Source organism: Muscardinus avellanarius (assembly GCF_963383645.1).
Source record: "Muscardinus avellanarius genome assembly, chromosome: 17".
In the NCBI taxonomy this organism is placed as follows: domain Eukaryota; kingdom Metazoa; phylum Chordata; class Mammalia; order Rodentia; family Gliridae; genus Muscardinus; species Muscardinus avellanarius.
In genome coordinates, this window is record NC_137803.1 from 64,007,627 (window position 1) to 64,030,014 (window position 22,388).

Sequence of the window (22,388 nt, forward strand, 5' to 3'; positions counted from 1 at the left end):
ATCCCACTAACTTGCTCAGGCTGGCCTGGAACTTGCAATCCTCCTGCCTCGGCCCACGAGTTGCTGCGATTGCAGGGTGCACCGGCAGGAAGACAGGTCCAGCAGCAGATCTGGGCCAGGAACGAGGGATTTGGTTTGGGGCACGATGAGCTCAGGTGTCCGTTGGACATGCCGCATGGGGACCGGGCAGGTGATGATGGAAAGATCTGGAGTCTAGGAGAGGTGGAGGTCCAGGATGGACCGGCGCCAGACGGCGAGCTGGGTGAGGTCACAGGGGAGTGCGCGGAAGACAAGAGGGCCAGGGGGGAGCCCAGGCCCACGGTGGAGAGGTCTGGGCGCAGTGACATACACCTGCCATCCCAGTACCTGGGAGGCTGAGACAGGAGGAACGCAGGTTCAAGACCATCCTCAGCAACTTAGTAAGACCCTGTTTCTAAATAAAAAATAAAATAGGGCTGGGGATGCACCTCGGTGGTAGAATGCCTCTGAGTTCATCCCCTGTGCCACAAAAAGAAAAGAAAAAGGTCAGGAGTTGAGAGGAACAGGAAAGGCGCGCCCGGCAGGCAAGCTGGAGGCCCGCACACCTCACTGTGGCGGGACGCGCCCACTGTCCCGGCATCAACCAGCATCTCACTCGAGGACGCTGCCAGCGACCACGGCGACCGCCAGCCGTGTGGCGCGGCGATGGGCCGGAGCCCTGTAGGAACTTGTGTGGAGGAGAGCCCGACTTTATGTCAGGAAGTAAAGAGAAGTTGAGGTATTAGGCCACAGGAGCAGAGAGCGGGGCCGGGCCAAGTGCTGTGTGTGTGTGTGTGTGTGTGTGTGTATGTGTGTGTGTTGTGTGCGCACGCGCGTGCGCACATGTGCGTGTGTGTGTCTGGTTCAATTGTGCTGGGAACTGAACCAGAGGCATTCTACCTCTGAGAGCTATACCCCGGCCTAATTAATTTTTTATTTGGTAATAGGGCCTTGCTAGGTTGCTGTGCCCCTGACCAGTCCCCTCCTGTCCCCACCGCCTCCCACCTCGCCCGGGCACGCTGGCAGCCAGAATGTCCCTGCTAAAATGGAAACAGATGGACTCTCCGCCACTCAAAAGCCTCCCGTTTCACTCGGAGTGGAACTCGGGTCCTCACGACCCCCTGATCCGGCCCCTCCCCTGCCCACCACACAACGGTGGGGCCTTCGTGGCTCCGGCGCACCCTTGCGGACACACAGGCCCTCCTGTCCGGGCACACCGTCCCAGGAGCCTCCCACCAACCCTCCGGCCCCCAGGCGAGGCCGCGCCCGCCGCCCGGCGCCCTCTGGTCTCCCTGTCTTCCTCGCCGTTCCTCGCGTTTCCACGCACAACCTGGCCTGTGCTTCTCCTCGGGATTAACTACACACAGGCAGGGATCTCTGACTGCCTGGTATGACTGGGGGATTCCCAGAGTCTGGAACGGGCCTGGGACATAGCGTAGGCATTCTACGGACGTGTGTTAGTCAGTCAAGGGACAGGGTCAGAGCTAACTGACAGGGTCTCCGAGGAGACCCTCTGGGTGAAGAAAGTGTTTAGCTGAGCGGTTATCCTCACTAGGGATGGATAACCTAGAAAACAAGGCAAGTAGGAGACAAAGAAGAAAATAAAACCAAAACACAGTGTGACAAGAGCCCGTGACGGCCAGAGCTACGGTGATTGGCTGGTCACGCTCAGGATCACCGTGGCCGTCCTCTGCGGGTGATTGGCCGGTCGCGCTCAGGATCACCGTGGCCGTCCTCTGCGGGCTCTCTCCCTCTCGGGTCCTCTCCATCGTAAATATTTGGATTTTCCCATCTGTCCCTTTCCAGTTCTCGGCTTAATTCCTAAGTCACCGCGTTCTCCCCAGCGCAGCGCTCGCGTGCTTAGGAGAAAAAGCCCATTGTCTGGCTAAGCGCCGGACCGTCCATTCCATACACAGCCAGCTCCTCCCCTCGGAGCCTCCAGCGCCCCGACAGTGGCATGGGGCCCTGTGCACCTGGCCGCCCTGTTTCTTACTTCATTAGGAACATCTGGCCGGCGCAGTGGGCGTGCCTGTGATCTCAGTACTCAGGATGCTGAGACAGGAAGACCACAGGCTCAAGGCCACCTCGCTGCTTCAGAACAAGACATAAAAAGGGCTGAGGGTGTAGCTCAGAGGCAAAACTCCTTGGGTTTAATCTCCAGTAACACCATAATAATAATAATGATAATAATAATTAATAATAATAGAAAAACAGAAGCATTCTGATAGTTCTCTTGTGACCAGACAACCGCAGAGCCAGGAAGCAAGGCTGGTCTCTACCAACCCCAGCCTTAACCTCAGCTTAATTTGCATTTCGTGTGTGTATGTAGTGCTAGGGATTGAATCCACAGGTATTCTAGCTCCAAGCTCCAATCCCAGCCCTGTCTTTAATTAATTAATTCATTCATTCATTCATTTTTGGTACTGGGGATTGAACTGAGAATGAATCCAAGCTATACCTGCGGGCCTATTTTTCTTTTTTTTGAAACAGGGCTTTGCTAAATTCCTGAGGGTCTCACTAAATTGCTGCGGCTGGCCTCAAACCTGGGATCCTCTCGTCTCAGCCTCCCAAGTACTGGCAGTACAGATGCATGCCACTGCACCCACTTTAGCCTACTTTTCCGTTTGGATGAAATATGTGCCAGCATGCAGGGTTTCCAATCAATCTTGACCTTCCCCTGGCCTGCCCTCCCGTCCTCCGCCCCTCCCTGGCCCACACCAGGAGCTCTGTCGCCGTTGCTGCTGCCAAGCCCAGAGCAGCTGGAGGGAGAGCCATTGGTAAAGCCCTGATGACCCAGTGCGGCCCAGCCCCAGGCCGTCCCCTCCAGCCCACGCACCCTGCTACTGTCCTGAGCCCCGGGCTCTGCCCGTGGCACTGCCCGCGCTGCAGCTCAACCCCAGTTCATGGCACTCTCCCATGCCCCTGGGAGGAGCAACGCACGTGCCAACTGTATTCGTTCGTAAAAAGACATAGAATTTCTGGGGGAAATGTAGTAAAGAATGCAAATTATTACACAGCACACTTTAGGCCTCGGTGAACACTAACCGTGAATTTTATTGGTTGGCTAATGATCAAATAAATACAATTCCCAGATGTCTAAAGATCCTTCTTAACACATTCAGAGACATGTTTTCCCAAACCGTATTTAACCGTGCTATTTTCTGTAAGAGATACTGGTCTTGGAAAATTATTCCAAGTGTCTAGTCACAGACCCGAGTTCTTAACCAGTCACACTGGGGATAAATAGCTGAAGGCGTGCTCAACCCCACACATGTGCTCCGAAAATGCACTATGATCTGGACTCCCGTGGAAGAGTCCACTGACTCAGTCCAAACCTTCTATCCACTTGGACAGGAGAGCCGAGACTCAAAGGTAGTGATGAGCCGGTGGCATTCTGGTGCGCAGTGGTCACCGGCAATTCTCTTTTCCTGCCTAGCACTGAAACCCCCTCCTTCCTTCCCTACTCTATAGGCCCCGTGGGACGTGAAGTTTCTTCACGACAGAAAGTGCCAAGCCAAACTCTGCACCAAGCTCCAGCCTGGCCTGAGGCTGACTCTGCCCAGGGCCGGCCCGGGCTGGACCTGAGCGAGAGCCAGATGGCGCTACCGAGCGATCCCTGGCTGGTAGGAAAGGATGCCGGGCTTGGCCCGGAGCTGTGATCGGCCGGCCACACACAGCACTGGTTACCGAAGGAAACAGCACTCCCAGGACGTTGAGAAGGACGGGGATGGATCCGTCTTCCCTTGGGTGTGCTCAGCGTGTAGATAGTAAGCAAAAACCCTGAGATGCTGTCCAGAACGAAGCCATCAACCACACGTGCAGATCGGAACACGAAGTGCCGGGCTCTTTCCTTCAGGTGGCGCCTACTAGTTTGCGGGTACCGCCCCGCCTCTAGGACTAACAAACCCACGAAAGAACCCGTCACCTTGAACTGCTTGTCTAGAAATGGAGACAGCTCAATAAATCATGTCATCAGAACTGTAATCACATAACTAAATACGTCGTCTGTCCTAGAATGGAAGCCCATGAAAACAGGGGCCCGTCTGTCCTGTCACCGCCTCCGGATCCTCGAGTGCCCAGACTATGGCGGGCACTCAGTCTACTGTATGAGTGGATGAGTTCAACTCACGCAAATAGAAACACTATGGTAGGCGCTATAGCAGAGAACAAAGGACCCTTATGGTCAGGGAAAAGTTCAGAGGATAAGTCCCAAAGACAAGCAGGGAATAGACAGACAGACAGACAGACAGACAGACAGACAGACAGACAGACAGAGGAGAGACATGTGATGATACTTAAGTGGTAAAAGATAACAGAGAAGAGGCTCAGGGCAGTGAGCACGCCATGCTCTGGGCGCAGCAGACAGTGCGATGAGCCCGGAGTGGAGGCTGCGTATGGAAGAACAGACAGGGCGGCACGGAGGCAAGGTCATGGCAAGGTCAGAGCACTGATTACTGCCAAGGCCGTGGAGTTACCTTAAGCAAACACTAACTAGAGAACATGGTGAGTACTACTGGATAGGGGCTCTCAATTCCAACAGAAACAGACTTATCGCTGGCTTACAACAGCACACGAAACACCTGCCCTTTTATATGAAGTCAATATATATTTCAGGAGGTCCCTACTTAAACAAAGTCTAAGTATTTTACCTGGAGGTAGTAATATATCATTATAATAGATGCTGTTTTCAAGTAGTTATTACGCACTTGGTATGGAAAAACTATAAGATTAAAAATGATTGTTCTGCTTTTTAGATCTATCAAAATCTACTTAAATAATTCAATGCCATCTTCTGCAGCCACGAGCATGGGCTCTGTACAGCTCCACTTGGAAGGGGCCGCTATTGTATTCTACAAACTCTATCCCTGCATTTTATAACAAATCTCTACATTCTACTAGAAAAGAGTAACCCACTAGCTGGATGAGGTGGTGCACGCTTGTAATTCCAGTACTTGGGAGGCAGAGACAGAAGGGTCGCAGGTTCAAGGCCAGTCTCAGCAACTCAGGAAGACACTGTTTCAAAAGAAAAAAAATAAATAGGATTGGTAATATAGCTGAGAGGTAAAGTGCCCCTGGGTTCAATTCCCAGTATGAAAGAGGAGGTGGGGGAGGAGGGGGAGGAGGGGGAGGAGGGGAGGAGGAGGGGAGGAGGAGGAGGAGGAGGGGGAGGAGGGGGAGGAGGAGGAGGAGGAGGAGGAGGAGGGGAGGAGGAGGGGGGGGAGGAGTACTTTAGAGAATGTCCATGCTATGATATATAACGTAACTTGAGAATGCTCCAGAAGTGAATGATGAGATACTGGTTGGAGGTGGAGACTTTTAAGACTTTTAAGGTGGAGACTTTGTAAGTCCACACAAGATGTAATAGGTTAACGGTTTGACCTGTCGATAGCTTAAAGCCTTCCTGTGTGTGTTAGCAATAAATAAAGAGACAAGGTTATTTAACAATCAATCAGCAGGGTAACCACAAACGACATTGTGAAGAACCGTCTGTAGGAGGTTCCTGTAGGCAACGACGGGTCCCTGGAGGGCACTCAGCCTTTATGGTGTCCTCGGGGCTCCCGTCCCCCCTTCCCTGAGAGGTGAGGCCATGTCTGACTGCCCCTCTCCCCAGCCACTCACTGCCACAAGGTGCGGTCCCTGGGCCTCACAAAGCCCCGAGTACTTCCCGAGTGAAGCTATGTCGTGCTGGGAGGTGGGCAGTCGGCAGAGTCCAGCTCAGCGTACGGAAACGCGTGGGCTTAGGGTGATACTAGTCACAGCCGCAGAGCCCCGGATCCCAGAAGGCCGAGGTCGCTCCACACAGAACCAGAGTAATCACTTTCGGCTGGTGATTGTGAGCTCGTTTCTATCACTTACGAAAGGTAATCTGCATTCACAGTGCATGATTTCTAAAAATAAGGTAAATGCTTTTAAAACTAAGGAAGAAGGAAGAGAAAAAAAGGAAAGAAAAAATAAAAGCAGTTTACCAACAGTCAAATAATGGTATGTACATATACAACGTTCTCGATCCCAACCCAGTAATATGCACGGGGGAGCAGGGTGGGATGGGAGGAAGGTGGCCGGGATTCCCAGCACTAATGAAAGTCTCCTTGAAAAGAAAGCACTTTGAGGAGAAAAGAACAGCCATCCGACCCTCCCGCGCCAGAAGGAATCACTGCTGGTAGGGGTGTGCTGTTTCTCCATGTGTGCGTGTGTGTGTGCGTGCGTGCGTGTGCGTGTGCGCGTGTGTGCGCGTGATGCTAGGGAGAGAACCCAGGGGTACTCTACCACGGAGCTGCGCCAGCCCTTTTCTTTGTTTGTTTATTTGCAGTTCTGGGGACTGAACCCAGGGGCATTTTATCTCTGAGCTACACCCCTAGAGCTATTTTTTAATTTTTTATTTTGACACAGGGTCTTGCTAAGTTGCAGAGGCCTTGCTAAATTGCTATGGCTGGCCTCAAACCCACAATCCTCCTGTCCCCACCTCCCAAATACGGGGATCACAGGCGTGTGCCACCCTGTCCCGCCCCCAGCATCACTTTTAATGTCTGCATATTTTTACACAAACTCACATTTTATACAGAATTACTCCCCCAGTTCACTCATTTCATCAATGAAGTGCTGGAACTTCATCAATGAAGTTCTCAGAACAGCTATTCCAGGAGGACTTGTCCCTTCCCTCGGGAAGACAGAAGTTAGTAACAAAACACAGACTCGTGACCGGAAACGTCAAGAAAGGCAGAGAGGCGTGGGCAGAGGCCGGCCCGCTGCCAGCCCCACCACGCGTGGACAACACGGTGCAAAACCGAAGGGGCCGTGATCAGCCGTAAAGAATATGGCCGCGGTGCTCTAAGAGTTGAACAGTCAAACGGGGGGTGGGGGGCACACGCTTGTAATCCCAGGACTTGGGAAACCGAGACAGGAGGATCGCAAGTTCAAGGCCAGCCTCAGTAACTTAGGAAGGTCTGTTCCTAAGAACAAAATAAAAAATAAAAAGGGCTGGAGGTGTGGGCCAGAGGCAGAATGCCCCTGGGTTCATCCCCAGGACCAAAGAAAAGCGGGTGCTTCAGGAAGACTCCAGCCTGGAGGACTCACTCTGCCCTAGAGAACATCAATCTATAAGCAGCAGCATTTGAAATGAGCGGCCTCTTATTACGAATACTGAGAAGAGATAAAAATCATTTCCTAGACACAGTAACCTTGAGGGAGGGAGACGAAAGCCGAGCTCTGCTCTCAGCATCTAACCGCCCCATGCAGCGGCCCCCGCGGCACGCCCGCTTGTCCCGGCCCCTGAGCGTCCCTGGAGGACGGCACGGAGCCCCTTCTGCTCCAGTTCATCCAGGCATCCCCTCCGGCCCCGTCCGCGCTCCAGCCATCCTTAGCCGCATGGTGGTAGAAAAACTACAGCTTTAACTCCGTCAACTTCCGGTGTCCCTAGACGTCCTCTCTTTTAGAGGCAAAATATCTCGGGCCCAGTTTGAATTCCTTCACTTATACCCCGGGTCCTATAAAGACACCTGGTCCCCTGAGGTTTCTGCAAGGCATAAGACCCCTGCTGTTAGCCAGGCGTGGTGGCGCACGCTTGTCCTCCCAGCGCTTGGGAGGCTGAGACAGGAGGATCGCACAGGTTCAAAGCCAGCCTCAGCTACCGAGTGAGGCTCTCAGCAGCCTAGTGAGACCCCGGTTCTAAATAAAATATAAAATAGGTTTGAGAGTGTAGCCTGGCGGTAGAAGGCCCCTAAGTTCCATCCCTAGTGCCACAAAAAAAGAAAAAGAAAAAGAAAGAAAGAAAGAAAGAAAGAAAGAAAGAGAAGGAAAGGACACCTGCGTGTGAAAGGTGACTGTGCCTCATAACCCAGGAGCCCCGAGGTCACAGTCTGCCCTCCCAAGGAGGTCTCGGGAGTCATGTCTTGTGTGCGTGCTGGGGGCTGAACCCAGAGTGTTCTACCTCTGAGCTACATGCCCAGCCTCTCTATTTCTTAACTTTAGACCAGTTCTCACCAGGTTGCTGGGAGCCTTGCTAAGCTGCCAAAGCTGATGTCAAATCTGTGATCGCTGGATGTGAGGACGATCGGCTGCGACCGCTGCCACCCCGCTGATCGCCAGGGTTGGTTCAGCTGATGTGGCTGGCTGGGCGCGTGTCCCCTCCTCCCTCGCCGCTCCATGGGCGTCCGTCCCGAGGCTGCGTGCTCCCCGGTCTCCGGTCAAGGGTATAGAGTAGCTGGGCTCCCCTGCTAGAACCTCCAGACAAGCTCTCGAGGCCCATTTGTAGGAGAACGTGGCAGTCTGCCTTTCTTTATTTAAAAAAATATTGTGATCATCCTGTTTCAGCCTCCCAAGTCCTAGGATTCCAGGTATGCACCACCACGCCCGGCTTTAGGCATCATTTTAATTCCTGGTTTCAGAGAAATGGAGGCCCAGAGAGGTGAAATAAGTAGTCCAAGGCCAGTCTACGGTAACATAAAGGAAGAAAGGCCAACATGAGCCTCACAGACGTTTATTCCCAAATAGATGGCTAGTTTTATCCTCAGACCAACTCTTTTAATAATAATGTTACAAAACAATACTAAATTATAGTCCCAATATATCAAACTACTAGACATGTGCAACTGGTTTTTGGAAGCACAGAAGAACAGCTATTACTGATCCATCATTTTTATGCTTTCTTTTTTACTTTGAAGTGGGCTCTCGCTAAGTTGTGGCGGGCCTAAGTTGCTGAGGCTGGCCTTGAAGCTGTGATCTTCCTGTATCAGCCTCCCAAATCCTGGGATTACAAGTGTGCACCACCACGTCTGACTTGGTCCATTATTTTTATAAAACATTTGTTTTTACTCTAAAAAAGAAAATGTGGTAGATAAGCAAATAGAAGAAAGTGAAATCCACTCGAAGGCTGCTTTATCCGTGGATGCAGCCTTTGTTCTTTGGGTATCCCAAAAGGGATCATCTGCTTCTATTGTCTTATGACCTGCTCTGGTTTAAACTTAGCCATGTAGGGGTTTCTCAAGGGCAGGAAATGTTCCTCCCCGACAGCAGCGTAGCAGCCTTAGCTGTGGTCCTGAGGATGCGCTGCTGCTGCCACCTCCCACGTGTTTATTACCCGAGGACTGGCCGGCCATACTGCGACACTGCTGTCTTCCTAGGTTTTACTGTATCGCCAGTAAGTGGACGATGTTTCCAGCCTCCTGCTGTCTGTAAATCAGACAAGGGCTTTTCATCACTTTCCCCCCAATTCTTGATAAAATAAAAACAACCCTGAGGCACAAGCATCAGCAGCTCCCTTCTTGTTGACATTTATCCGCACGTCAGTGTTCTGCAGGTTTGCCGAGTCAGAGTTCAAATTTTGGAAGAGTCTCCAAATCATCACAGATATTTGATGTTTTGCTGGGGGTGGTAGTACAACGCCTGGGATCTCAGTATTCAGAAAGCTGAGACAGGAGGGTCACAGGTTCGAGGCCAGACTCAGCAAGTTAGCAAGATTCTGTTTTAAAATAAAAAATAAGCCGGGCATGGTGGCACCTGCTTATAATCCCAGCATTTGGGAGGCTGAGACAGGAGGATCATGGTTCGCCTCAGCTACTTAGTGAGGCCCTTCGCGACTCAGTGAGACCCTGTTTCAAAATAAAGAATAAAAAATAGGGCCGGGCGTGGTGGCGCACGCTTGTAATTTGCGCTTGGGAGGCGGAGACAGGAGAATCACGCTGGTTCAAAGCCAGCCTCGCTGACTTAAGAGGCCTGTTTCCAAATAAAAATATAAAAATAGGTCTGGGAGTATAGCCCGGAGGTAGAAGGGCTTCCAGGAACCCCAGTACCACCAAAAAAGTAATAATAATAGGGCAGGGAGTGTAGCACAGAGGTCAAATGCCCCTGGGTTCCATCCCTAGATCCGCAAAATTAATTAATTAATTAATTAATTAAATAAAAAGTAAAAAGTGGCCAGGTGTGGTGGCGCATACTTGTAATCCCTGCACTTGGGAGGCGGAGACAGGAGGATCATGCAGGCTCAAAGCCGGCCTCACTGGCTTAAGAGACCCCGTTTACAAATAAAAATATATATTAAAAAGATAGGTCTGGCCGGGCGTGGTGGCGCACGCTTGTAATCCCCGCGCTTGGGAGGCAGAGACAGGAGGATCGCGCAGGTTCGAAGCCAGCCGCGCGCGCTGGCTTAGGAGACCCTGTTTCCAAATAAAAATGTAAAAATAGGTCTGGGAGTGTAGCCCGGAGGTAGAAGGGCTTCCAGGAACCCCAGTACCACACACACAAAAAAAAAGATAGGTCTGGGAGTGTAGCCTGGAGGTAGACGGGTTTCCAGGAACCCCAGAACCACCCAAAAAATAAATAAAAAGAGCTGGGGGTTAGCTCAAAGGTAGACTGCTCCTGAGTTCAATCCCCGGCATAAATATTTAATGTTTAATTCATTAAGTATAGGTTAACTACTTGCTGTCTGCAAATCTGTCTGCAAAAATGTTATGAAAAGCTGGGCGTGGTGGGCATGCTTGTCATCCCAGCACTCGGGAGGCTGAAACCTGAGGATAGCGGTTCACGGACAGCCTCAGCCGCTTAGTGAGGGCCTCCGCAAATCAGTGAGACTCGGTTTCAAAATAAAGAATAAAAAACAGGGCTGGGGTGTCACTCGGAGGTGAAACGCTCCTGAGTTCCATCCCCAGACTCGCAACAACAACAAAAAATGTTATGAATACCTATATAGGTGACAACTTTGTTGACTTCGGTCACAGAAATAGATGTAGTTAACATCCAAAGAGTTGCAATATTTTTCCCTTAAAAATCTAAAGCCTCTCAAAGTTTTCATAATTTTTTTAAATTAAAAACATCCCCACAATACCTCAAATATGTTTTGGTAACATATTTGTTATAAAATGGTTCATGTTCCTGGAGACTACCTGCCAGGCAATATGTTTTTGGAAACAGGTTGTTTATAATGAAATCCTGGGTTCGGTGCGAGCATCACATTTTTTTATTGGACCAGGAGCCTCAAGACCCGTTGGAAGATAAAAGGCAGGTGTTGGGTTCCTTTTTTTTTTTTTTTTTTTTCGGCTTTGGGGATGGAACCCAGGGGCATTTGACCTCCAAGCTATACCCCCTGCCCTATTTTTTATTTTTATTTATTTAGTGGTACTGGGGTTCCTGGAAGCCCTTCTACCTCTGGGCTACACTCCCAGACCTAATATATATATATATATATTTTTTTTTTTTTTTTTGAAACAGGGTCTCTTAAGCCAGCGCGGCTGGCTTTGAACCTGCGGAATCCTCCTGTCTCCGCCTCCCAACCGCAGGGATTACAAGCGTGCCCACCACGCCCAGCAGGTTCCTATCTCTTAAAAATGCGGGGTTTCTATATTGCCACCGGTGGCAGCAGCAGCAAATCCACTGAGTCCACTACAGCTCCATCTGCACACTCAACAACAGTGAGTCAAATTGTGGCACCTAGAGGAGAAATCCCAGTACTGACTCCCAGGGACTTGACCCAGTGGGGAAGTGGCAGTGGCAGAGATATCACACTATAGTCACAACTCCATGCAGGAGAACGCCCAGCCTGGAACCCCCCCCCACCACCATGGTCTAAAGCAGCCTCGATTGACTCCCTGGGTCTGAGACTTTGCGATACAACCCAGTAAAGGAGTAGTGGGGGCCGAGATACCACAGACTTGAGATCCAGAGCACCTTAAGTGAAGTCGTAGTGACCCAGGGAAGAACCCAGAGAAGGCACAAACTTCCGAAATCATGGGAAAGAGGAATAACAATGGAGCAAGGAATGCCCACAACCCCACAACATCAGAACCTGATAAAACAGAAATTCAGAGATTTATAGAAGATCAAATCAGGAAAATAACTACAGAAATAATAGAGGTGTTTCGAAAAGAATTCAGAGAGACCCAAAAAGAGATAAAGGATGTAATCAATGAAGTAAAGGCCTCAATTCAAAGTATAATCAACCGATTAGACCACATGGAGAATAGAATCTCGCTCCTAGAAGATGATCACTCCAAAAATGAACGCATAGTTCCTAATTTAGAAAAAAATGTCCGACAGCAGGAATCTGACATTGAAGAAATATGGGCCCATTTTAAGAGAGCTAACCTAAGAATAATTGGAATAGAGGAGGGAAAAGAAGGTGAAACCAAAGGGATCAACAATCTCTTCAAGGAAGTAATAGCAGAAAATTTTCCAAACATAGAGCAAGAGGTCGATACACAGATCCAGGAAACTTATAGAACTCCCTTTAGACAGGATCGGAGAAGAGGAGCCCCACGCCACATAATTGTCAAAATGACCAATGTGGAAGCCAAGCAGAGAATCTTAAAGGCAACAAAAACAAAGGGCAGAGTGACATTCAGAGGCAAACCAATTAGAATCACTCCAGACCTCCCAAACCAAGTCATGAGAGCCAGAAGGGCTTGGAGTAACATATTCCAAACTCTGAAAGAAAACAACTTCCGGCCAAAAATTTCCTACCCAGCAAAACTTTCTATCAAATTAGATGGGGAAATAAGAAGCTTCCATGACAAATAGAAACTGAAGGAATTTATGTCTTCAAAACCAGCGTTAGAGAAAATACTCAAAGAGATTAACTACAAAGAAGAAATAGGTAATACACACCAGAACCAGAGAAACAAGATTTTCCATCCAACAGACAACTAAGATTGGTTATCTGTGGAGATTCATTATTTATGTTAGTCTTTTACCTATTTCTAAGTTGTATTGTTTGCTTTTATTGTTGCTAATTTTTAGGATTTCTAGTTGGAATATTAATATACCTTCAGATATAGCATTTGGAAATATTTTATCCCATTCTATCAGTAACTTTTAACTCTGTTTACATTGTCTTTGAATATACTATATTTTTTTATTTTCTAGGGAGTTTGTTTACCCTTCTGTTGCCTGTGCCATTGAAATCATATCCAAGAAATCACTGCCAATTTCAATGTCATGAGGTTTTATGACCCAGATTTTCTTCTAAAAGTTTATAGTCTTAAGATTTATATTTAGGTCTTTTATCTATTTTGAGTTAATATTTGTATATGGTGTTAGATAAGGGTCCAATTTTATTCTTCTTCATGTAATTATTATTTTTCAACAATATTTAGTTAAAATATTATTATTTCCTCCACCAAATGTCTGTGGAAACCTTGTCAAAAATAACTTGACAATATATGGAAGAATTTATCTCTAGGCTTTTATTTAACTCCAATGGTTTATATATCTGCCTTTATAACAGTACTACACTGTTTCAATTATTGTAGCTTTATAACATCTGAAATCAGAAAATATATATCTTCTAGCTTTGAAAAAAATAAATAAAATAAAATAAAATGCGGGGTTTCATGCTGAAATGGCATGACAAATACTCCTTCTCCAGTGCTCATTTGAGGTGAGACAAGACAAAGTATGTCAAGATTGAACGGTAAGTCGGCAAAGCCGCTACCGGGTCCTGGTGTTACGGCGTTGTGTGGTTGTCCCTTGGGAAGGGGCTTCTGGAGCAGCCCTGAGGACGGGCACCCTGGGCCATCCTGCTGACCAGAAGAGGACAGGCGAGCGCCCCTTCCCACGCTGTGGGCCCCAGGAACTGCAGCAGGCACAGAGGGGCAGACAGCCCACAGCACGGCCGCCCCCGGCCCGCCCTCCTGCCGTTTTTGTATATGCAAACATAAAAATATCACATCTTGCACGCTTCTGTGCCTTTCTCCCGACACTGATAACAATTATCCACACGTGCACGGCACGGGCATGCCCTGAGGAAGCCTGCCCTCTACGCCTGCTAAAGGACCGTGCTGTTTAATGACCTGGGCTCCTGCCTCCACAGGCGCTTCCCAGCAGCACAGTCCCCAGGCCACACCCGTGGCAGCGTGGTCCCAGGCCCACGCCCGTGGCCCTTCCCAGCTACCACCCAGTGATTCCTTTGCGTCGCTCAGCAGTCAGGGGAGGCCCTGGTTCTCTGAGCACTTCAGCGATGCCCACACACGAGCCTTCCTAGGGGAAACCCCAAGCCACGCCTCCAGAGGGTTTGAAGGACACTTCCTAAGCACCGACTGCATGCCAGGCTTGGTTACTTTGTGTGCCTCGCACGTTTCTTTTCCTCTTTTCCTTGCAAAGCTCTCTTATCCTTCTACCTCAGCTGTCAGAGGCAGCTCCAGGGGCGCCGGCCCTGCCAGCGCAGGAGCGGGCCGGGAGGAAGAGACCCGCAGCCGCCTCGCGGAAGCCCTGCCGCTCTGTCCCCAGGGCCCGCCACGCCGCAGTGAGCACGGCGAGCCCTGTGGAGGGCCTGGAAGCATCCGCACCCCAGCATAACGAGAGGCCCCGTGCTGGTGGTCTCTGCCCTCGGCACAGGTTTGACTGCTCCAGAGCTGAATGGCAGCATTTCAGGGTGAAGCGAGCATCTTTCCAGGAGCCTGACAAGACCGGGATGCTCTTCCGCCCCTGGGTCTTCAGTACCCAGAGCCGACACCTGCGCCCGGCAGTAAGCCACATGCGCACAGTCCTGGCTGTGCGTGAGCCCAGGCCCAGCCGCCAGGAGCCCCCTCCTCACCCCTGGTGGTGCCCCCGCAAAGGCCCAAGGGGGCGGCCTCTGCAAAACTTGGCTGAAATGCATCTGGAGGTAAGTTTGGTGTGTGTGGCCCTGGGAATCGCACCAGGGCCGTTCTACCCCTGAGCTGCAACCCAGCCCATTTGGATTTTTGTTTTGGAAAAGGTTCTCACCAAGTTACCTTGCATTGAGCCTGGACCTACAGTCCTCCTGTCTAACTGGGATTACAGGTACGTGGCACTTTGCCCTGCTTTGACTTGATGGTTTTCATATTTAATTTAATTTTGATGTTCTAGGTATTTAACAGCTATAAAAGCAAGGTATTTATAACTCTATACTGTACATACTTAAGTAAAACCTAAAATAAATATAGTTCCAGGAAATACCATGATTATTTCTTGTCCTCATTTATTTATTTATTTATTTATTTATTTATTTGGTGGTACTGGGGATAGAACCCTTCTACCTCCGAGCTACACTCCCAGACCTATTTTTTATATATATATTTTTATTTGGAAACAGGGTCTCTTAAGCCAGCGAGGCTGGCTTTGAACCTGCGCGATCCTCCAGTCTCTGCCTCCCAAACCCAGGGATTACAAGCGTGCGCCACCACACCCGGCTCTTGTCCTCATTTAAAATGGGTACATTAGTTGAGTGCAGTGGCCCACACCTCTAATCCCAAGACTTGAGACTGAGACAGGAGGATCACAGGTTTGAGGATAGCCTCAGCAACTTAGCAAGGCCCTGCATCAAAAAAAGTAAAAATAAAAAGGTCTGGAGTATATCTCAGAGGCAGAAATTTCCTGAGTTCAAGCCCTACTACCAGTAAATAAATAATTAAACAAATAAGTAAATAGGATATGTACACTCCTCGGACACGAGACTACCGCAGTATCTTTAGCAAAGAAGATGATACATTCAGCAAAGCAGGAAAACCCTGGAGACCTTGTAAGATGGTTTCCAGGGAAGAAAATCAAGGTAAGTTTGAAGATCACTGGAATAATAACATAAGTGATAGTGTGTGTGTGTGTGTGTGTGTGTGTGTGTGTGTGTGTGTGTGTTACTAAGGCCTGAACCCACGGATATTCTATTACTGAGCAACACCCTCAGCCTTTCTTCTTTTTTATGTTGAGACAGGGCTTCAGGCAATTTCTGCACACCGGCCTTGACCCTGCAGTCCTCCTGTCTCAGCCTCCCAAGTCCTGGGTTCCGAGCATGCGCCACCGCGCCCGGCTACGCACCGTTCTCTAAGTGCCTTCAAGGTCTGTCCTGCGGCAGCGCGGCCGCCGCCTGGCCAGCAGGAGCTAGGACTCCCACTGCCGTCCCCACCAGGAAGACTCTGGAACACTATAGAGTAAGGAAACTGGTTTGGATTCTCCCCCCAGGATCTGGTCCATCAAAAAGCAGCCTCCAGTGTCTCCCAGAACACTTCTCCAGGCAGCTGTGGACGCCGCGCTGAGGTCACCCACGAGCCAGCCAGCACCGCTGGAAGACGACGGTGAGCACTTAGAGGCTGGAGGGCGGGTGGTGGAGGGCCGGGCTTCAGGCCCGCGGGCAGGCCTCTCCTGTGTTCCTGAGCCCGCTCACCCCAGCCAGGGCACAGCCCCAGCCCCAGCCAGGCCGTGGCGGGGCAGGCGTGCCAGAACTCAGTGTGAGTGATCCCCGCTGCTCAGTCACCAGCGGCTGGAAACCTGGTCAGCGCACCTGCACAACAGCGCTGGGACCTGACGCCCACTGCGCCAACTCCCTGCTCCCCAGACGAGTGGAGGAGCAGACCGGGGGAGAGATGCTGCAGGTTCTACAGGAACTGGACCTACCTGCCTAGCGATCAAATGGTAAATATTTTTCTAATGTTGAAAGGATTCAAAGACGCTAAAAAAATTGCACACTACCTTTGTGCACCTCAGCGCGCATCAGAGCCTGCGGCCAGCAAGCTCATCAGGACGCGCATGGTGGTACCCGGCGTCCTCGAGTCACAGGGACGACGGCAGCCCTCCGCAAGCCGCCCTCGCCATCAGGACCCGGCGGCCGGACTGAGCGAGCGAGGGCTCCTGCCGTGGAAGCTTTTTACAAGAGTCCTCCTATCTTTTTTTACAAGAGTCCTCCTATCTTTTTTTACAAGAGTCCTCCTATCTTTGTCTCCAGAGGTAAGTCTATTCATCCCTGTCTCGGTGAACCACAGCCAGGCAGAAAACTTCCTGAAAGAGTAAAGCAGCATCCTTAGGGCCGTGCTTTCCTCGCCCAGAGGAGGTAAACCCGATGGGTCAGCAAGACGTGCCCTCGGGCGCTGCACGGCAGCGTGCCAACGGGCTTCGCCAGCCGCTCTGCTAGGCGGCTGCGGCCGCTGCTCAGCCACATGGTGAAGAACAGACCCTTGGTCCGAATACAGCAGCTGAGGGCAGGAGCTGGCAGAAACCCGCTGCAGCGCAGGCGCCGGGGTCAGGGCCGAGCGGGCCCTCTGGAAACGCCGCCACAGCTCCAAGGGGTGTGCAGCTGCAGAGCAGTCTTTCTGCTCCGGGGCCCTCTCCTAAGGGAGTAGTCAAAGCACTGAAGGTGCGCCTCAAACCATTGTTAAGGAGGCTAAAACTGACCCGAACTCCTATCCAACAACAGGAAGACAATTTAAAACAAATAGGAAAACAATTCAAGTGCATCCGATGTGTTCATAAAACACTAACGGGTGCAATGTAAAGCGAGTGGTCAGGCCAGAAAGTTAAACAGATTGTACTGGGGTTCCTGGAAGCCCTCCTACCTCCGGGCTACACTCCCAGACCTATTTTTACATTTTTATTCGGAAACAGGGTCTCCTAAGCCAGCGTGCGCGGCTGGCTTCGAACCTGCGCGATCCTCCTGTCTCCGCCTCCCGAGCGCGGGGATGACAAGCGTGCGCCACCACGCCCGGCCTTACAAACAATTCTACGAGAAGAAATTGGCATGGAGAGGGTGTGAGTCGCAGGGATGGCCCTGGAACGCCTCGCCTGGCCACGCTAGGCATGGGAATTCTGTTTCTTCCTCTGAGTTTTTTGTGCTTTCCAATTTACTTATTTATTGACTGATTTATTGATTTATTGATTTTTACAATGAGCAGATGTTACCTGCCAAGGGGAAAAAAGATTTTTGTTAGCCAGGCATGGTGGCTCCTCCCAGTATTTGGGAGGCTGAGACAGGAGGATTCACAGCCAGCCTCCGCTACCTAGTGAGGCTTCCACGCACCACCTGCCCCCCGCAACTCAGTGAGACCTTATTTCAAAAAGAAAAACTAAAACAACTGGGGACATAGCTCAGAGGCAGAATGCCCCTGGAATCAATCTGCAGTACCATAAAAATCATAAAAATATTTTGTTATAAAATAGTATCTGACTAAAATTATTTATTTATTTATTTATTTTTGGTGGTACTGGGGTTCCTGGAAGCCCTTCTACCTCCGGGCTACACTCCCAAACCTATTTTATATTTTTATTTAGAAACAGGGTCTCCTAAGCCAGCGCGCGCAGCTGGCTTTGAACCAGCGTGATCCTCTTGTCTCTGCCTCCCAAGCGCGGGGATTACAAGCGTGCGCCACCACGCCCGGCCTCAATTTATTGATTTCTCTATGCAACAATTACCCTAGGAAAATCATAAATAGGAAGTTAAGCCGGGCGTGGTGGCGCACGCTTGTAATCCCCGTGCTTGGGAGGCGGAGACAGGAGGATCGCACAGGTTCAAAGCCAGCTGCGTGCGCTGGCTTAGGAGACCCTGTTTCCAAATAAAAAAGTATAAAAATAGGTCTGGGAGTGTAGCCCGGAGGTAGAAGGGCTTCCAGGAACTCCAGTACCACCAAAATTAATTAATTAATTAATTAATAGGAAGTTAAATGGACATTTGCCAGGAAGCAGGACAGAGATAAGGTGCCAACTTCCAACCATGCGGGAGGCCGGGCGCCAAGCTCCGTTTGCTTCTGGGTACCCTCACCCGGGCCAAAGGAGAGTGGCCTGGCATCCAAGCTTGTCTTCACAGCAGGGACCACAGTCCTCCTGCTGGGCTTCAGCTTCCTGACCTTCCACCTCCCAAGAGAATCCTACATAAAATATAGTGCGGCTAATTTTTGTGTTTTGGTAGCAGGGGTTGAACCCAGGGGCATTCTACCTCTGAACTATAACCCCAGTCCTTTTTATTTATTTTGAAACAGGATCTTGCTAAGTTGCTGAGGGACTCACTAAGTCACTGAGACTGGCCTCAAACCTGCAATCCTCCTGTCTCAGCCTCTCAAGTCCTGGGATTACACGTTAAGACCCAAGACAACAGACGTGTGCCACCGAGCACCAGGGGGCAGAGATGCCAGCGTGGGCAGCCTGAAGATGGCTCAACATGGTTCTGGGCTCCCAGTCTAGCTTTAAACACGTGTCGTGACCACGACAGGGGCATGGCCACCGTGGGATCCCCTCCACTGCCATCACCCAGGACAGAGGCACAGCTACCGTGGGTCTTCAGAGGCCTCGAGCTCACTCACAGGCCCAGGGCGGGAACGCAGGCAGACAGGCAGCCGACTCCACGGGGAGACGTCCGCATCAGCGGGCTCTGTGACGTCGCACCAGCACTCAGCCCCCCCAGCACTGGGACCACGGGCATGCTCCAGTGCACCCAGCTCCAAAGAAGCCTTTTCATATGAAAACATTTCCCTGGGTTTGCTCAGGTTCCTCAATTTCGCAGTCCCCAGTCTATAAACAGACCCAAGGATGAAGTGGTTTCCTGGGATGTTAAGTGAATCAGAGTCAGGGGCCATACGCAAAGGATTCTGAGTGTGGGGTAGCAGCCCTCGGCTCCAACCAGACAGAACAGTTCCCTGCAAAATGTGCAAGCTGGAGCCGGGGGCAAAGCCACGTTAAAACCCACAGCAAAGGCCAGCTTCTAGCTTGATTATAAGCGCGGGCCCGAGTCGCAGGGTCAGCGCGGCCAGCACCGGAGCGCACACAGGACTGAGGAAGTCCCTGGAGACAGACGGAGAGGCTACTCAGCAGCAAGTACCCTCCCCGCTCGGAGAGCTCTCCTAATTCTGCCTTTAAAAAAGAGAAAAAATAAATAAAATCCCTCTGGGTACGTGCCTGTGGCCCCAGGGCTGGGAGGCGCAGACAGGAGGATCCCAAGCTCAAGGCCTGCTTCAGCAGCTTAGTGAGGCCTGTGTCGGACTTAAAATCAGAAGTCTGGTGGTGCAGCTCGGAGGCAGAAAGCCCCTGGGCTCCATCCCCAGCCGCTCCTCCCCCGGTCCCCTCTGCCTCACTCTGCAAGTGACACATTTCCTCAGAGAGCAGAGACTGGAACAGCTCACAAGCACCGCCAGGATACGCCACGTGCCACTTAATGCAATCGGGCCCAGACTACCCAATACTCTCAAACTCCTGCTTAGCAAAGGCAGGCAGCTCGTTTTGTCAGGACGGGGCTCCACGGTGGCCCGAGCCCACAGGTACGTAGCGCATGGGCCGCGGGCGCCAGCCTCACCTGTGAACGCGCGTGTGTCCCGGAAGCCAGCTCCCTGCATGCTGTTCCCGCAGGCAGGCTGTGTCCACTCCTAAGCTGTCCCGCTGTGAGGGAGCCGCCCAGCAGCCTCGGGCCGCGTCCACCGTAGCCCGTCCAAGTCCATCCTCGGCCGCCCCAGCGGTCGGGAACATCTGACGCCCAGGGCCCTGCACTGGACGGCGCGGGGTCCAGCGGCGCAGGTGCAGTCAGGGGCAGCCGTCCCGCCAGAGCGTGGAAGCCATGGTGAGACTGGCTCGCCCGCCTCAGAGCCACGGCCGCCTGGGCCCAGTGGCCAGCACCCTCCGAGTCTCAGCGCGCCAGGGAGGCCCGTCCACCTGCCGCTCCCTGAGCTTCTCCGTGCTGAAATCAAAAAGAAAGTGGTCACTTGCCTGAGGACCTAGCAAACTATTAAGGTCAGCAGACCTAGCCTGGCGTGGCGACACGGGTCAGGAAACCCAGGACTTGGGAGGCTGGGACAGGAGAACGCAGGTTTGTGGCCAGCCTCAGCTACGCAGAGAGAGCCTGCTTCAAAATTAAAAATAAAATAAAATGGGGTGGGGGCATAGCTCAGAAGTAGAGGGCCCCTGCATTCAGTCCCCAGCACCACAAAACAAGAAGGTGAATATACCTCCAGGAGCCAGAAGAAGGAAAAGGAGAAGGAGAAGGAGAAGTAGCAGCCACCACAGCCATGCCCCCGAGCTTCCGTGGACACTGGGGTCACAGAGTGGGGTCGTGCTAGGATTTGGACCTGGAATGTTCCCCAAAGGTGGCGTGGCCCAGGGCAGCAATGTTCGGAGGGTCTGGGAAAGGGAGGCTCTGGAGGCCCCACCTTCTCAATCTTGGGGGGTGGGAAACGGAGGAGCAGGTCGCTGGGGTGTGCCCGGAGGCCACACCTTGTCCTGTTCTCTCTCTCTGTCTCTCTCTGTCTCTCTCCTCTCTCTGTCTCTCTCTGTCTGTCTCTCTCCTCTCTGTCTCTGTCTCCTCTCTCTGTCTCTCTCACTGTCTCTGTCTCTCTCCTCTGTCTCTGTCTGTCTCTCTCCTCTGTCTCTGTCTCTCTCCTCTCTCTGTCTCTCTCCTCTCTCTCTCTGTCTCTCTCTGTCTCTCTCCTCTCTCTGTCTCTCTCTGTCTGTCTCTCTCCTCTCTCTCTGTCTCTGTCTCTCTCTCCTCTCTCTCTGTCTCTCTCACTGTCTCTGTCTCTCTCCTCTGTCTCTCTCTGTCTCTCTCCTCTCTCTGTCTCTGTCTCCTCTCTCTGTCTCTCTCCTCTCTCTCCTCTCTCTCTCTCTGTCTCTCTCTCTCTGTCTCTCTCTGTCTCTCTCTGTCTGCCTCTCTCTCTGTCTCTGTCTCCTCTCTCTGTCTCTCTCCTCTCTCTCTCTCTGTCTCTCTCTGTCTCTCTCCTCTCTCTGTCTCTGTCTGTCTCTCTCCTCTCTCTCTGTCTCTGTCTCTCTCCTCTCTCTCTCTCTGTCTCTCTCCTCTCTCTCTCTGTCTCTCTCTGTCTCTCTCCTCTCTCTGTCTCTCTCTGTCTGTCTCTCTCCTCTCTCTCTGTCTCTGTCTCTCTCTCCTCTCTCTCTGTCTCTCTCACTGTCTCTGTCTCTCTCCTCTGTCTCTCTCTGTCTCTCTCCTCTCTCTGTCTCTGTCTCCTCTCTCTCTGTCTCTTTCCTCTCTCTCTCTATCTCTCTCTCTCTCCTGGCTACCATGAAGCGAGTCTCTTCCTCTGTTGCATACGCCAGCTGGCCGCCCGCCCATGTGATATCCTGCCTCAGCTCGTGCCCAGAGCGATGGACTGCGCATGGGCCAGAGTCCACCTCTCCCTCTTCACATTGTCATTCCCAGGTTGTCTGTCTCAGAGACAGAAAGCCAGCATGGGGGAGCTGCACCTGTACCCCCAGAACCCCACAGCCTCCGCCCCCCGCGCCTGGCTAAGAACAGACTCAGAGACCACAGCGTAAGCGCCTTCTGCCCTGGTTCACGCACACCCTGAAGAAGAAACCCACTCTGAAGCTGGTTCCTGAGGTCTTTGGAGTGGGTTCATATCACCACCATCGGCATCCGGGGAGGAAAGTCGGCGTTTAGACCGAGCAGCTCTTGCCAGTGGCTCTTACACCAGGATCAAGCTGGGTTTATCCTGAGGATACAAGGCTGGGTCGATATATGCAAATCGGAAAACACAACACATCAACCATGTCAACAGATGAAAGACCAAAAAAAAATTCAATCACCTCACAGAAACACTTGATAAAATTTGACAACCCTTTATGAGAAAAAACTATCAACAATTAGCAAGAGAACAACATACCTCCACACAACAAAGGATATATAAAGCCACAGCCAAAGTCATACTGACTGGAGAGAAGCTGAAAAC

General features: G+C 51.3%; 1 protein-coding gene across 1 annotated transcript in view; it reads right to left on the reverse strand.

Annotated features, from left to right (window-relative positions):
* Positions 1-20,051, reverse strand: part of LDLRAD4 (low density lipoprotein receptor class A domain containing 4) — a gene marked incomplete at both ends in the record, with an annotated part of 91,578 nt that extends 71,527 nt beyond the window's left edge. Inside the window, one exon of the mRNA XM_080714740.1 lies at positions 20,012-20,051. Within this exon, the coding sequence (XP_080570866.1) occupies positions 20,012-20,051 (40 nt within the window). The remainder of the gene's footprint in view (positions 1-20,011) is intronic.
* Between the last annotated feature and the right edge of the window lie 2,337 nt (positions 20,052-22,388).